Source organism: Kogia breviceps, chromosome 5 (genome assembly GCF_026419965.1).
Source record: "Kogia breviceps isolate mKogBre1 chromosome 5, mKogBre1 haplotype 1, whole genome shotgun sequence".
Lineage (NCBI taxonomy): Eukaryota > Metazoa > Chordata > Mammalia > Artiodactyla > Physeteridae > Kogia > Kogia breviceps.
The window spans coordinates 8,524,026-8,542,118 of NC_081314.1; the positions used below are offsets into that span (position 1 = coordinate 8,524,026).

At 36.2% G+C, this 18,093-nt stretch overlaps 1 protein-coding gene across 1 annotated transcript in view; it reads left to right on the plus strand.

Moving 5' to 3' along the window:
* LOC131757613 (phospholipid scramblase 2-like) overlaps positions 1 to 15,843 on the plus strand; it is a 40,687-nt gene extending 24,844 nt beyond the window's left edge. Inside the window, exons 5-8 of the mRNA XM_067035321.1 lie at positions 577 to 797; positions 3,063 to 3,224; positions 12,982 to 13,143; positions 15,784 to 15,843. Coding sequence (XP_066891422.1) covers positions 577 to 797; positions 3,063 to 3,224; positions 12,982 to 13,143; positions 15,784 to 15,843 — 605 coding nt within the window. The remainder of the gene's footprint in view (positions 1 to 576; positions 798 to 3,062; positions 3,225 to 12,981; positions 13,144 to 15,783) is intronic.
* The last annotated feature ends 2,250 nt before the right edge of the window (positions 15,844 to 18,093 follow it).

Sequence of the window (18,093 nt, forward strand, 5' to 3'; positions counted from 1 at the left end):
CACAGGGTGACGTTCTACCTCACCTTGCATTTTCACTCTCTCCCTCTTCACATGTGTGCATTGAGAGAAAGCCCTCTCACACCTTCCTCACATAGTGCAGAAAGAGAAGCCATGACTGTGATTTATAAAACTAAATCTCAAGCAAATTTACTTAATATAATACTATATGGTGCATAAACATAGCAATCATCCTATATTCCCCTCCATAGCTGAATACATGAACAAGTAGACATTTTCTGCATTCACTTAAAAGGACTGTGGCCATCAGCAGCATTGCACCATCCCTCACAGCAAAGTCTCCCTTTCTGATACGGGTCTATGGAATTAGGAAGATACGAGTTGTTTTCTCTTCCAAGTCTTAATTAGGTGATCTTAATTTCTCAGTACCGTAATACCATTTCCTCCTTTTTTTCTTTGCCTTTTTTCCGCTGTCAAGATCATCTCTAAACACCTTTCCTTTTCTATCTACTCGGTAAATATAATCTAAAGTATTGTCCAAAAATAGGTAAGTCTAAAATATTTAGATTCCAGATAGTTTTAACATACTGGTGATTATGGTTTCTTCTATGTTTTTAGTCATAATAAGTTATGAAACCAATAACAAATATGAAATTAAGAACAGCCTTGGACAGAGGATATACTGTGCAGCAGAGGATACTGCTTTGTGCACCCGATTTTGTTATGGATCTTATAGGCCTTTTATCAGGAGGATTCATGATCTTAAGGGCCAAGAAGTCATAACTCTGAAGAGACCACTAAAGTGTACCAGTTGTTGTTTTCCCTGCTGCCTGCAGGAGGTCAGTGAGCAATTACCCGGGTACTTTGTAAAGTAGTTCAGTAAGAATTTTTACCCTATCATTGAATTTATATAATCAAATGAGATTTAAAGGAAAAGTGGTCCGCCAGCTATTGGTTTATGCTTGAGGATAAATTGTAGGAAGAAAGGCAGGTGGAAAAGACTGAGCAGTTAGCCCCATGTCCCTGAGCAGTGTGCCCCCTGGGGGTGAGATCTTAGATCCTTGAGCTCCATGAAGACCAGGTGTCTCTTTCATGTTACTTGACAGCCCTCTGATAGAGAACATGGATCTCAGGGGAGACACCAGGGCACAGAGTGTTTACAGGAAGTCGACCTTTGCCTATATCTCCATTGGCCTGAGACCAGTGCTGCCTAGGTCACTCAGTCATCCATACATGTAGCTGTGAGAGCAGGGCACACAGAGATACAAGCACATAGAGATTTGATGTCCAATACTGCACTTATTTTGAAAGGATAACTGACCTTATTCATACTAAATTTTGTTTTCCATGTCACTTGCTTTAGATATAATAATATTCATAAGAATAGGTGAGGAAAAACTGAGAGTTAGAAGGAATATTCTCTACAACTTATAGAGCACATTAGCATACATTATACTTTTGGTCTAAAAAATAGACCTAAGAAGTCCTTATTTACAGATTAACATGCTGAAATGCTCTCCAGGTCACCCAGCTAAGGTGCAGAGCCAAGATTCCAGGCCCCATTTTCTTACCATCCTAGCACAATTTCCATTCATATTTGAAAATTGCCCCAGTGATCAGAGGTCTGTCCATACATCTAAACCACTGTTTTTAAAGGAGTTTAAGAAAAGAGTTTTTAATAATTTAGATATTTTTCATAAGTATGAATAAAAGAGAAAATTTTTAAATATAGGAGGCCAGTAGAGCAGTACTTCAGAGTGGAGACTGTGTATGCAGTTTGTGTCTCTTCTCTTCCACTTTGTAGCGGGGAATCTTAACACAAATTAATTTACCTCTCTGTTCCTCTATAAATAGGAATAATAGTACCAACCTGCTAAGAATGTATTATGAATTAAGTGGTGCATAGAACAGTATTTTGCACTTAGAAAATGAGCAAAAGATCTAAATAGACATTAAAGAAATGTCTTTTTCAAAGAAAACATACAAGTGGCCAAAAGATATATATGAAAAGCTGCTCAAAATCACTAATGATGAGAAAAATGAAAATCAAAACCACAATGACATATCACATCACACCTGTTAGAATGTCTGTTATCACAAAGACAAGACATATGTTGGCAAGGATGTAGAAAAAAGGGAACTTCTGTACACTGTTGGTGGGAATGTCAACTGGTATAGCCATTGTGGAAAAAAGTATCAACTCTCCTCAGATAATTAACAACAGAACTAATTTAACAATAGAACTACCATATGAGCCAGCAATCCAACTTTTCAGTATATATCCTAAGGAAATAAAACCAGGTTTCAAAGAAGTTTCTGCATTCATGTGTTTATTGAATGCTTATTTAGTAGCCACAATATGGAAACATCCTTAGTGTCTATTGACTGATGAATGGGTAAAGAAAATGTGAGATGTGTGTTTGTGTGTATAAATAACTATATGTGTGTATATATAAATGCGTATAAATATATACACACATAAAATACTATTCAGCCAAGAAACAGAAGAAAATCTTGCCATTTGTGACACTATACATGCACCTGAAAGCATTATGCTAACTGAAATAAGCCAGATAAAAAAGACAAATACTGTATGGTATCACATATAAGTCGAATCTGAAAAATAAAATGTCTAACTCATAGATACAGAGAGTATAATGGTAATTGCCAGGGGCTGGGTGGTGGGAGAATTGGGGTATGCTAGTTAAACACTCCAAACTTTCAGTGATAAGATAAATAAGTTCTGAGGATCTAATGTGCAGCCTGGGGACCACAGTTAATAATACTATACTGTATACTTGAAATTTGCTAAGAGATAGATCTCATGTGTTCGTACCAAAAAGAAAAAGTTACCTATATGACGTGTTGGTTGTTTCATTTAACTTAAATGGGGTAATCTTTCCACAATGTGTATGTATACCAGAGCATCACATTGTACACTTTAAACATACTACAATTTTGTATGTTGACTGTACCTCAGTAAAGATGGGAGAAAAGAATATTACTAATTGAAAAACAAGTATTCAGTAAATGAGAGCTATTATCAGACATTGTTATGATGATGATGATGATTACATATTACCTATACTCTTTTGTTTTTGTAGATAGAAATCTATGCTCCTCCTGGTGTACCAATAGGTTATGTTACTCAGACCTGGCACCCATATCTGCCAAAGTTTACAATTCAAAATGAGAATAAAAAGGATGTTCTAAGAATTATAGGCCCATATTTTGTGTGCAACACTTGTGGAAATCTTGAATTTAAGGTAAGAGATGTGATACATTTATAGGATTTGCTTTCCTAATATAAGGAGAATATAATTTTGTAGGATGTTACAAATATATTAAATAAATATTTTTAAACTGATATCTCAGGAGGAAGATAATGTGCTCATGTTTTTAACTTTGATCAGAGGTAGTTATTGCTCTGATTAAATGTCAGTGTTGATTATATTAAACGGGAAAAACAGAAGCAGAGCCTTATAGTAAAAAAAAAAAAAAGCAAAGCATCTAACTTTTAAATATGGTGGGTTTTGTATGGAGGCACTGGATATTATCATTTTAAAAAGAACATTAACCTTGTCACTAAATCTGAATGCCAAAGCACATGGTATTTCCTTAGTCTGAAACACAGACTGCCAGACAGACCCTCTTCAGAAGCTCTGACATCTTTGAGTTCCTATGAAAAGCTCACTTACACAAAGAGAATTTTAAGAAAAATGGCGTAAGACGTACTGTGCAATTATGCTTCTCTATGGCCCTGGTCTTCGCATTAATTGAGTCACTGTAAATCACAATATATCTGTGTATTTACTACATGAAGAAATTCTATCACAGCAGTTTTCCAGCAGGTGGTCTAGCCTTATAGCCTTTATATTATTTAGATGCAAATGTATAAAGTTTGGATGCCTTGTAACTTAATCTTAATATAATGATTCTATTAGAAAATCATAAAATCTGTTCAACTACATCCACATTTCCACAGAAGGGACAAAAATCTCCTAACACTGAGCAGGACTGTCCCCTTATGATAAGATGTGGGAACTCTCCCACTGTCCCCTAACTGCCTAAGATTTTCCACTGTCCAGCATCTTTCTTTTACATTATCTGTCTAGCTTCCCTAGTAGTTTTCAATTCCTGTGTTAGACTCCGGTTATTTAAACATGAATCACTTCACATGGACATCCTAGTCTAATGACAGAGATGGGCAATCCTAAGAAAACAACAACTAATATTGTATAAAGAGACTTTATAAAGGCTCTTTTAAAGAGATACATATAATGTGTATGTGATATACATGTAAATGGACTTTATAGAAGTATATATATCAGTTCTCCATGTAGAGGATGGTATGTCTATCAAAGATTCAGAGCAGTGGAAAGATAATTATTCATTCAAGGAACAGTATTAACAGAAGTTTAGCTGGCAGATAGTTTATTTGGTGGAAATAAGTGAAAACACAGAAAACATTTTGAAACTCTGATATTGCTGAGATATTTAGATTTCATCCAGCAATCCTTCCCAATGAATGCCTTAAAACATCTACAATATGTAATGAATTAACTTCTCTCCTGTACTTCTAGAATGATGCTAACTAGGTATTCTTCCAGAGAATTCAGAAATAGTCACTTGAATCAATTTCTGATGGAAAGTTTGATACCTTAAGGCTGGATTTATCAGTATGAGGGACCACTATGGAACATAGACTCCATCATGGTATCAATGGTCTGTGAAAGTTGAAGTAGAAAGTGATAGCAGAATGAATATGAAGGAGCAGGTGTTATTCTAAAGGAGAAAATAATTCAGAAATATTTCATAAGGAACTGAGTGAAACTGATTCATAGATTTGATGTCATTTGAGGAAGAAGAAAATTTGGAGATGATTCTGATGTCTCATATTTGAGAAGCTGAATGAATAATGATCCATTGGCCAAGTTAAGAACATTGGAGGAGGGCTTCCCTGGTGGCACAGTGGTTAAGAATCTGCCTGCCAATGCAGGGGACACAGGTTCGAGCCCTGGTCCAGGAAGATCCCACATGCCGTGGAGCAACTAAGCCCATGAGCCACAACTACTGAGCCTGCACTCTAGAGCCCACAAGCTACAACTACGGAGCCCATGTGCCACAACTACTGAAGCCCATGTGGCTAGAGCCCATGCTCCACAAGGGAAACCACAGCAATGAGAAGCCCACGCACTGCAATGAAGAGTAGCCCCTGCTCACTGCAAACAGAGAAAAGCCCATGCACAGCAATGAAGACCCAGTGCAGCCAAAAATAAAATAAATAAAATAAAATAAAATAAAAATTTTTTTAAAAAAAGAACATTGGAGGAGAAACAGTTGATCTGTGGGAAGCTAATGATTTGTATTTGTGTCATGTTGGATTTTAGGTATGTAGAGGAAAAGGTTGGGAAGTTTTCAGCATACAGATGGTAGTTAAACCCATGAGAAGGTTATCCCAAGAATAAGTAGAAGAAAGCCAAGTAGACTTTCTGTCCCATGGAGATGATAGGCAAATCTGACTTCTTCCAGGACTCTTGGTGGGGGAAAAAATATGCCTACATGAAACTGAACCGAATCCAGCACCCTCTGTGACTTTGAAGTCTGAATACATACCTCCATTTTAGTTCAGGAATCTCAAAACATAGAAATTAACCTGGAGTGGTGATACAGATGTCAGGATTGGATGCAAAGCACACTAAAAGATTTTCATCAACGGCACCTTCTATTCCTACGGAAAAAGCCTATCTTCACATGAGCAGATTCAAAAATTATATACTGCTCTAGGAACTAATCCACCAGGAATAAACTGCATATAATAGAACAGTCAGCAATCAATCATATAAGAAATACCTAAATAAATATTAAAGAGACTAAGGAAGAAACAAGGAAGATCACAAGAGGAGAATGAAGAGTTTGAAAACAAGCCAGAAGAACCTTCAGAAATAAGGAACAGTCACTGATTAAAAAAAACAGCAACAACAATGCATTAGAAAGGTTGAGCTGAAAATTAGATACAAGTAAAGAGAGAATTAGTGAACTGGATGATCCATATGAAGAAAATAAAGAGGAGGTGGGAAAAAGAAATCAATTTGAAGAGACAAAAATAAAAGTGAAGGGACATACAAGCTAGAAAAAATTGCTTGTGCATATGCCAAAGAGGAGATACAAAGAAAGACAAGACAGAGAATGTGCTTATAATATTTAAAGAGATAAATTGCTAAGATTCTTTCAGACCTTACGCTATGGATGCTCCAGTTCAGAGATTGCCAGGAGTTCTGGGTAGGAAAAAGAAATGACACTCAGGTACAGCCTAAATAAACAGCAAACTTCAAACTAAAAATGGAAACCTAAAATCAGCAAGTGACAAGGGGGAAAGTTATCTCTACTTTAACATGTAATACCCACAATTAAGATTTTGAGCATTTTACTCTACCTTTACTAGCTACTTATATTTGCTCTTTTTGCATTGTGTATTAATATCCATTTATCTCTTGGGTTGTTTACACTTTATTGTCAATTTACAAAAATAATTTGTGAATTGGAGACATTAATCCTGCATCTCTTCTCTGATATGCAAATTTTTCTACAAATCTACCCTTTGTTTTCATATTTTATTTTTATATATTTGCCATACAGAAATTTTATTTTTTTATTTTAAAATTATTTTTTATTGGAGTATAGTTGCTTTACGATGTTGTGTTAGTTTCTGCTGTACAGAAAAGTGAATCAGCTATACATATACATATATCCCCTCTCTTTTGGATTTCCTTCCCATTTAGGTCACCACAGAGTACTGAGTAGAGTTCCCTGTGCTATAAGTAGGTTCTCATTAGTTATCTATTTTATACATAGTAGTGTATATGTCAATCCCAATCTCCCAATCTTCCCACTCCCCCTTACCCCCCTTCGTGTCCATACATTTGTTCTCTACATCTGTGTCTCTAAGTCTTCTTTGCAGATATGTTCATCTGTATCATTTTTCTAGATTCCATATACAAGCAATATTATACGATATTTGTTTTTCTCTTTCTGACTTACTTCAGTCTGTATGACAGTCTCTAGGTCCATCCACACCTTTGCAAATGGCACAGTTTTGCTCCTTTTTATGGCTGAGTAATATTCCATTCTATATATGGACCACAACTTCTTTATCCATTCATCTGTTGGTGGGCATTTAGGTTGCTTCCATGTCCTGGCTATTGTAAATTAGTGCTGCAATGAACACTGGGGTGCATGTATCTTTTTGCATTATGGTTTTCTCTGGGTATATGCCCAGGAGTGGGATTGCTGGGTCATATGGTAGTTCTATTTGTAGTTTTTTTAAGGAACCTCCATACTGTTCTCCATAGTGGCTGTATCAATTTACTTAATGTGGTTAAGTATGGCTATTTTCATAGCTTCTGGTTCTCTTGTCTTAATTATAAAGGTACAGCTCAAACCTTATGTTTTATCTAATGTTTTTTAATATTTTATATTTAAATCTTTAACTCACCAGCAATTTTATTAGAGATTCTATGCTCTGTTGCGGTGACCTATCTCTTTTCACAGCAATGCCTTATGATATGCTTATGATGCCTTAATGATATGTCCTCTGTCTAGTCATAGCAAAATGATCACTCATTATTCTCCTTTATCATATTTTCTTGAATTATCTGATATTTCCTTTTATATAAATAGTAAGACCTTTTCATTCAATTTTTCAGAGGTTAGAATCTAATCAGTATTGTGTAAAATCTGTTTATCATTTTTCTAATTAGCATGTATGAGATGCTAAACCTGTCCCATCCCAGTAGTGTTATGTCTTTTAATTCATATCTTATTTTGTATTCTTCATAAGGCCATACAGTTTTCTTCATACAGAACCTCTGCCTTTTCTGTTAAGTTATTCCTAAGTAATGTATAGTCATTCTCATTATTAAGAAGGAATATTTACATTTTGAGGTGCTTATTTTAAATGATGAGAAAAGATATTTTTCTTTACCTTTATCCAGTCATATGACTGTATTCTAATATTAAATTTAGGTGTTTTTGCTTTATTTACTTAGTTTTTCTGGGTATAAAATCACAGTGCAAATGAGATGGTAGTTCCTCTAATGTTTATGTACCAGTTTGTTCATTTTTTCCAGCCTACCTACACATCAATAATAATAATAATGATGATGATAATACTGGGAATACCTACCAAGTTGATTATTTCAGTTGAAATAGTAACAAATATTTAATAATTTAGAAAGATATTACTATTGTTTTCATACCATTTTTTCTATTCCTATCTACCTAAAGCAGGAATGAAAAAAAAAATTTTTTTGTAGAGGGCCAGATAGAAAACATTTAAGGTTATATGGGTCATGTATTCATTGTCACAACTACTCAGTTCTACTGTTGTAGCATAAAAGTAGTCAGAGGCAATATATAAATGAATGGTCATGTTTGTGTACCATTAAACTTTATTTACAAAAACAGAAGGCAGGCAGATGTGGCCCACTGACCATTGTTTGCTACCTCCTGACTAAGATTTTCATTAGGAATTTTAAAAGTTAAGTATCAACTTTTTAAAAGGAAGAATGTTATAACAATCAAGAGTGCAGACCCAGGAGGCAGAATGCCTTGGTTTCAAACCCATGACTACAATTTCTTATCTGTGTAACATTAGACAAATTACTTAACCTTTCTTTGCTTCAGTTTTTATATATGGAAAATGTATATAATAATAGTATGTAACATGCAAGGTTATTATGTACATTAAATTACCTAACAATTGTAAAGCCTTTATATGCCATCCATATACTAAATGTTATATAAATACTTAATTAGTAAATAATATTTTTAGCAACCAGTGATATGATCATTTGTTTTTAATTGTATCAATTTCCTAGTATTTCACACTTATGAGAGTATATTCTTTTGATACTTACTTAGCTTTTTTTTTTGCGGTACGCGGGCCTCTCACTGTTGTGGCCTCTCCCGTTGCGGAGCACAGGCTGTTGACGCGCAGGCTCAGCGGCCATGGCTCACGGGCCCAGGTGCTCTGTGGCATGTGGGATCTTCCCGGACCGGGGCACGAACCCGTGTCCCCTGCATCGTCAGGCGGACTCCCAACCACTGCACCACCAGGGAAGCCCCTTACCTAGCTTTATGTGCTAGTTTTCTATTGGGATTTTTGCATTTATATTTATATTATGAGTCTATAGTTTTCTTTTTAGAGTATCTTAATAGTTATTGGTATTAGATTTATGGATTTGTGAATTCAATTCAAATGTAATATACATAATGCTATTTTTAATCCACAGTTCTGACACCAAATGCATGAATATTTTCTCACACCAAACAATTCTCCAACTCTCCAGGCACCAACTGGTTGTCCTACAATTTGATTCAATTCCAACACTAATTGGGGTTGATGCATACCCCACAGGTTAAGGACTCAGTCTCACTAGACTGCCTTCCCCTACTTCAGATGCTAATCACAAGTCCCAGAACTCCTGCACTTCTGACCAACCTTCTATAAAGCAGCGGTTCTCATAACTCCATTCTCAGAGGCAATAATTTGCTGGAATGGATCACAGAACTCAGAAACACATTTTACTCATGATAAGGGGTTTTATAAAGGATATTATCAGATACAGATGAACAGCAAGATGAAGTACAGGCATACCTCTTTTATTTGCATTTCACTTTATTGCACTTTGCAGATAGTGCACTTTTTACAAATAGAAGGTTCATGGCAACCTTGAGTGAAGCAAGTCTATCAGCACCATTTTTCCAACAGCACTTGCTCACTTCATGTCTCTGTGTCACAAACTGGTAATTCTTACAATATTTCAAACCCTCCACCAGCAAAAAGATTATGACTTACTGATGGCTGGAATGTGGGTAGCATTAGCAATAAAGTATATTTAATTAAGGTATGTACATTGTTTTTTTAAGACATAATGCTATTGCACACTTAATAGGCTACAATATAATTTACAAATAACTTTTATATGTACTGGAAAACCAGAATTTCATGTGACTCACTTTATTGTGATATGCACTTTATTGCAGTGGTCTGGAACCAAACCTGCAATATATCCAAGGCATGCATGTATATAGGGTGAGGCCTGAAAAGGTACTGAACAGAAGAACATCTGTCTTCATGGTGCTGGGATGCGCCAGCCTCTAAGAATATGGATGCATTCACCACCCTGGAAGATCTCTTAACCCCATCATTTAGTTTGATTGACTAAATAATTGGCCATTGGTTATTAGGGCAATCTCTAGCCTCTCCCCAGCTTCTCCCCCACAAGCCCCACTCCCCTTCCACTTGCCAATTCTCTAATCCTTGGCTTGGACTTTCTGGTGACCAGCCCCAATCCTGAAGCTATCAGTGGCCCACAGCCAGTCATATCATAAGCCCACAAAAGATTTTTCACTCAGAAGTTTCCGAAGCTTTTAGCATCTGTGTGCCAGGAATCTGGGACAAAGATCACATGTTATAATTTTAAAACTCTCCTACAATTCCTATCACTCAGAAAGTTATAAGAGTTTTAGAGCTCTATGTCAGGAATCAGACAGAAAAACTAAATATATATTTCTTCTTGTGCCACAAATACCAATTAATTTTTTCAAAGTTGAAAGAACTTTATTATAGGGATTTTGTCTTTTTAAAAGGTTATCTGAAATTTAGGTAAGTATTACCTAGTCCTGATAACTTTTCAGTTGTAAGTCATTGTTCATGTTTGAAGCTTTCCATAAAGAATTATAATTTTTACTTTTTGAATGACTTTTGGTGAAGTTTAAAATTTCTTGCTACAGGAATCAAAATGGGGAAATGTTATTGTCTGTTATGTCCAGTGGTAGGATTATGGTGGTTGGTAAATTATCTTCTATATTTTTTATTTTAAAAAATATTTTTAAATTAAAAATAAATTTTAAAAATAAAATAAGATTTCTTTACTAGCTACAAATGCTTAAATGGCAGCTGTTAGAAGATGGAACACTAAACTGTACAGAGATTTGTGTCTGTTTTTGCCACAATAATGATGCATAAGAACCCCTAGGGCTTCCCTGGTAGCACAGTGGTCGGGAGTCCGCCTGCCGATGCAGGGGACGCGGGTTTGTGCCCCGGTCCAGGAGGATCCCACACGCCGCGGAGCGGCTGGGCCGGTGAGCCATGGCCGCTGAGCCTGCGCGTCCAGAGCCTGTGCTCCGCAACGGGAGAGGCCACAACAGTGAGAGGTCCACGTACCGCAAAAAAAAAAAATAAAAAAAAAAAATGAAGCATTCAGGCTTTCCGGGTGGCGCAGTGGTTGAGAGTCCGCCTGCCGATGCAGGGGACACGGGTTTGTGCCCCGGTCCGGGAGGATCCCACATGCCGCGGAGCGGCTGGGCCGGTGAGCCATGGCCGCTGGGCCTGCACGTCCGCAACCTGTGCTCCGCAACTGGAGACGCCACAACAGTGAGAGGCCCAAGTACCACACACACACACACACACACACACACACACACACACACACACACACACACACACACACACACACACACACACACACACACACACACACACACACACACACACAAAAAAAAAAAAAACCCTAAAGCTCCGTAGCTTAAAACAACAGGCATCTGATTTTCATGCTTATGCGTCTGTAGGTCAAGAGTGTCTGGGGGATATACCTAGGCTCAGACAGATGGCTCTGATTTAGGCTGTAAATTGCCCTCAGGTCTGCTTCACGTATGTTCATTCCAGAGCTGTAGCAACAGCAGCTGCCTGGATCATACTTTTCTAGTGGCTGATCACAGGAGAGCAAGACCATGGCCAAACAGCTCATCCATGTTTAAGGTCTCTGCTCGTGTCACATCCACTAACACTCCATTGGTCAAACAAGGCACTGTCCAATCCTAATTTCAATGTGCAGGGAAGTATACTGGGCTTACAGAGGGAGGGGATTGAAATGACTATTTGATGAACAGTAATCTATGCTATTACAGTGTTCATGTTAAAAGTTTATTTCAGGTTTTTTAATATTGAGTTGGCCAAAGAGTTCATTTGGGTTTTTCTGTAATATCTTATGGAAAAACCCAAATGAACTTTTTAGCAACCCAATAATTTAACCACCCACATCCAAGCAAAATGAGTCAACTGTTTTTAGTTTCTCCACATTTATGTTATTGTCAACATAAGGTGGTTGCCAGCACGTATTGTATCTTATACACATTCAAAAAGAACACTTCTCTTCCTGGTTTCATACACCCTGCCTGCACATACTTTGGTGAGTGTGGGCTACATTCAGACCCACATGTCCACTTGGTGAGGTGCATTTATCCAGCCACAATCTGTTCAACTCTTTATAATGGCCCCGAGCTTTCCTTAGTCAGAATTGTAAAACTAGAAAAATTTTACTTTGGAGCTCTTTTGTTTCATACGTGCTTCCTCCTTTGTTGTTCAGCCCCATTCTGTTGTCAAGTCTTACCCCCAAGCCTTGACCTGGAGCATCCCATCAAGTTACTTATTGGTTACTTGACTTCACTCAAAACTGCCAGTCCTCTTTTCCAGGCTGTTGGCATTTCACATTTTCCTACTGACAGTGGGTGATAATGGGGCTTCCCATCACCTTTAAACACTAGACCTATATAAACTCTCTGTGCTTGTCTTAAAGCAGAATTCAGATGGGAGTTTCATTTACTACTCCCCCCAATGGCTTCTAGAAATTTCACCAAAGAAATATTTCATATTTGTATCTTTTTCTACTTAACTTGTATTTTGGATCAATTCAACTCATTTATTAAGTCTATCTTAATGTAGAATAAAAAGTGTTAAATATTTCAGCAAAACAACTTTTACATAAGGCAAAGAAATAATTTTTTCATGTATCTATAGATAGGTGCAGGTATTTGTATGCATCTACTGAATCATATAACATTCATAGTTCCACCTGGCGCATAATTTTAAGAGTATATTTGTTTCATTTTAATCCAACTTTGAAAGTAGATTAAAAATTTCTAGAATTCTTTAAGACTGTCTCCTTTTTTTCTATTTAGATTAAATCTCTTGATGGAAAAAATGTGGTTGGCAAGATTTCCAAGCAGTTTACTAGGCTTATGAGAGAAATATTTACACATTACAGTAACTTTGTCATCCAGTTCCCTGCAGACATTGATGTGAAAAGGAAACCTGTGATACTTGGCATGTGTTTCCTCATTGTAAGTCTATTCTTACTAATCTTGGGTATAGATGGTTTCTCTAGTATCATGCTTAAATTATTCAGTAAATTGTATATGTTAGAATGACCTTCTTAAATTTATAGGTTTTGTTCAAAAGGGTTTATTTAATCCTACCTCTTAAATTCCAGTTTCTCCTGATACTGTGGATTCATAGGTGACTAGTTCTCTCTGGAAGGTCTACTTAGTTGCACACGTCAATAGAAGGACATTATGCGTTAAGGAGAGGCCCTAGTCTTTGGGGCTTGTATTGAAAAATCAAAATTGGTGCTTTGGGGAATACTTTAAATACGGGCTTACATAGGATAAAACTCAGTGAAACAGGTAGATTTCCTCTTGATTCACTATTAAATTAAATCATCTAATACAAGAGTATAATCTGCGATAAGAGTATATACCCAATCAAGCCATTGGATCGAACTGCCAATTGAGAGGAATACATGGAATAGAGCAATGATCCTGAACTTGTCTTTACATTATTGCCTAGAGAGATTTCAAAAACCACAAGTACCAAATCATACCCCAGTTCAATTAAATTGGAAGCTCAGAATCAAAAGTTTGTGTAATTCCCCAGATGATTCTATACACAGCTAAAGTCAAAGACATCTGGGACAGAACAATGATTTTCAACCTTAGCTGCACAGTAGAAACACCTGGGTAGAAACACCTGGGTAGCTTTTCACACTCCCTATGTCAAGACTGCACCCAGATCTAGTAAACCAAAATCTCTGGAAGTGGGACCAAGTCTTTAAGCTGATTAGGGCTCCCAGGTGATTCCAATATACAAACAAGATTTGTAATCATTAGATAACTATCTTAAACATTCATTTGAAGATGCAATCAGAAAAAACTAAAAGGTGAGATGCTATACAGCAAAGAGGACCCAGTTCCTTCAACAAACAAATGTCAAGGAAGATAAAAAGAAAAATAAAATGAAAAAAGGAGAGAGACATCAACTTTACCCAGTTTGTGGACCAGGTTTGCATATTGAACAAATCAGTGTTAAAACACATTAAAAAGACATCAGGGAATTTGAACATTGACTGGCTATTTGATGACATAATGACTAATTAAGGTTTTTTAAGCTCTGATGATGGTAATAGGGGTTATGTAAAAGCAAAACACTGTCCATATCTTTTAGCTGCAAACACTGATGTATTTCTTTTTTTTTTTTTTTTTTTTTTTTTTTGTGGTACGCAGGCCTCTCACTGTTGTGGCCTCTCCCGTTGCGGAGCACAGGCTCCGGACGCACAGACTCAGCGGCCATGGCTCACGGGCCCAGCCACTCCGCGGCACGTGGGATCCTCCCAGACCGGGACATGAACCCGTATCCCCTGCATCGGCAGGCGGATTCTCAACCACTGCGCCACCAGGGAAGCCCAACACTGATGTATTTCAGTATAATGTGGTATGTTGTCAGGGGTTTTGCTCTAAAATAATGGAGGTGAAGGCAGGGAGATCTAGGGGATGTAGAAATTGCTGAACCAAGATTGGTCATGTTAATAATTATTGAAGCAGGGGGAGGGGTCTTTGGGACAATGTTATACAATTCTGTCTAATTTGGGATATGCATAATATTTTCTAAATAACTTTTAATATAACCAGAGTTCTGTGTAAAAATTGTGTTTTCAATAAGTATTCATTTCAAATAAAAAGCAAAATCTAACCTTAACCTTAAGGGAAGGATTCAACCAAAGGCAGAGTAATGTGAAAGATATGATGTGTTTAGGGAAGAGAGGCAATTTGGCGTGTCTGAATAGATGGGAAATGAGACTGGGGGGTGATGGTGGGGTTATTGAGAAATGAATTTGGCCTTCCTCTAAAAGTCCTTTAAAGATTAGGCAACTTTTTGTTGGTAATTCATTAAAAATTGTTTTGTTAATTGTTTAGTTTCAAACTAGATGTATATAAAAATTATAAATATAAATTTTAGAAAGATAGATTCTGGTGTCTATTAGAAAGAAATGAATTTGAGAGGTAAAATTGCAATAGTGCAACTGCAAGTGATTAGCAATTAGGATTAAATTATTTCTGTTGAAGGGATAAAGGAAAATAATAGATGTGAGAGAAAAATTCTATAGGGTTTGGCCAAAGTCATAGGGGAGGGCATCTGGATACACAATGATGGAACAAGCTGGGGAACACAGTGAGCAAATTTGGAAGACAAACCATGAAACCAACACAAAAATTTCTAAGGTGCATTCTGACTCTTGAGATGGCTGTCATTCTTGTGGAAAACAAATCTAAAAATTGCACATGGAACTCTACTCACAAGTTAGGAGAGACAAGGACTACAAAACATAGAGGAGAAAGACTGAAAGAAAAAGTTCCCAAGGGGGATTTTTAAAAAGTGAAATATGGAGAAATTACCAGAAGATTAATCAAATTCATGCAGTTACCAACAAATGAATAGAACTGTAGTATTTAATTGCTATTAAAATTGAAAGCTGCAGGTAGAGCTTATACAGCTATAGACTAGCTCCAGGTTTACTTTTTACAGTTTTTTGTTTCTTGTTTAACAGATATATTACTGTATTTTATCAGATCCCTCAGCATCTCTACATCAGAATTACCTCTGTTCTGCTGTTGAAAATTCATTTCTGTATTTTTGTTTTTATCTAGGATTTCATGTTTTATGATAACAATGGCTGCATTCAGCTTTTGACAGCAGGAACATGGTAGCAGATTAGTGAAAGTATCAGAAAATTTGATGTCTATACGGATTGGGACTGTATAAAAGAAACACTCATCATTTTTTTCTCTTGAAAGTCATTGTACCATATGTGAAATACTCTGTGATGCCTGTAGTCCCAGAATGTTATTTCACTTTGAAACTATGGTTCATTTTCTGTTCACTGGCTACAAATGTTTTATACATTTTCTTTGAATGTTTGCTGTGTATTTGGGAGAAATGTATAGGACTTTTACCTTTAGACATGAAACTTCTTATGAAAAGCCATTTTGAATTATACTCTGATTCATTTTCCATTTTTATAGCAAAAATTAATGACTTATTAAAGGAATTATAATGTAAAATTATACTTTGTTAAATCTAGATATTTCATATGTAACAACTCATGTTATTTTACAAATACTATATATTCAAGAGTTAACATAATTTCAGTATCCTTTACAATTATGTTCAGATAATACTCAATGCGGATATCAAGGAAAAGTAAAATGTGTTTGTTTTATATTCAGGAATCCACACTATATTTAGCTTTTTGATAAATTAATCTGCTAGTACAAGTAAAATCTTCATATTGACAAGACAATAAATTACCATTTTTGATGGTTTTGATTTTGATTCTGTCCCCAAGAAGAACACATTTTTAAAACTCACTCTAAAACTGGGGTGTTGTTATAATTTTTGAAGTAACCATTTACACATGGAATAGTTAGTTCCTATATCCTACTGTTTATAGAACACAGTAACCTCGATATTACTCTAGGTATTAATAGAATATACATATTCCTTTGCAGGGTATAAACTTCAGTATAGGCCTAGTGTTAAATGTACCAATAATCAAATAACCGAAGTTTTTAAATTGTTGATATATTTCCTTGCATATTTGATTTTTTTAAACAATCAGTGAACAAGTAAATCAGGTGGTTTTCTGAACTCTGTATCTTTCATTCTCTTTCAAATCTCCTTAAAAGGAGCAAAAACATATGATACCATTAGTAAAATCAATACCAGTACTGGAATCTAGCATTTCTATCTGTCAGAAAGTTAAAGGAATTTTTAAACTCTGTTTTGTAGAGAAGACTGAACTGAGTGAGATATCCAACCCACAATTTACTTCATGCAAAGGACATGTGTTTAAGAAATAAGAGCTTATGGGAGAGACTTCCTTTCTTCTGCAGCAGAACTCCAACACCACTAGCTCCTAATGCTGAGAACATTGGGATGGCGAGGGAACTGCAAGAAAAGTGATGTCCAGACCACCTTTTGTTAGCCTAAATAATTCACCAGATGCCAGATTACAATGAGAAGATGTAACAGAGGTATTCAGGTTCAGTTTAGAGTTGGTACAGACAGCATGCCAGGTAAAGTGAGGTACTTGCACAGCTGGATCCTAGTGGCATTAGTTATATCAGTTTAGAGAAGGGGAGGGCTTTCCAAGCCAGCTGTCAGGTACCACAACCAACCCAAAAAGAGGTTAAAGATACTGACCTTATCTCTGTGACAGCTACATCTTGCTTTCATTTCCCCCCACCCCTTCCTCCCCAGCTTCCACCTCCCCTTTCCTGGCATGGGACACAGGGTCTCTGATTATGCAAAGTAAAACTGCAGTTAATCTGAGCAATTCCTTCTATCTTCAGCTGTGCAAGGAAAATTTAAGCAGAAAACCACACACTATCTGCAGGGCCCATTTAAGTTCAAATATTAGACAAATATCTTCTCATTAAATATTTATAAAGAGAAAAATGATCAAATATGAAAGATTAGAAATTTAAATGAGAAAAAATACCAGGAATTACAATAAATATCTTAATTTGTAATCTCAGTGAGATCTCAGGGAATGTTGCATATGTATTTGTTCCTGGAACAGGCAATAGAGAAACGGGAACATTCTGATGTGCCAACATGTTAGTGAGGTTGAAAAATATGATGACCACATCATATCATCCATATGATGGAAGAAAGATAACACAATAAAGAGACAGATTTTAGAAATTCTCCAGGAAGTCTAACAAAGTGTAGAGAGAAAAGATGATTTTTGAGGAATAGATATATCAACTTCAATTTATGTACAACCAGAATTCCAGAAGGAGAAATCAGATGGAACCAAGAGAATAATTTTTATAAGTAAGAAAACTTATTTCCAGTCAGAACAGACTGTACTCTTCTAGTTGAATGAATTTATCATATATCAGAAAAATTCATGAAAATACCTATCTATCTATGATTATTTATTCACAAAAGAA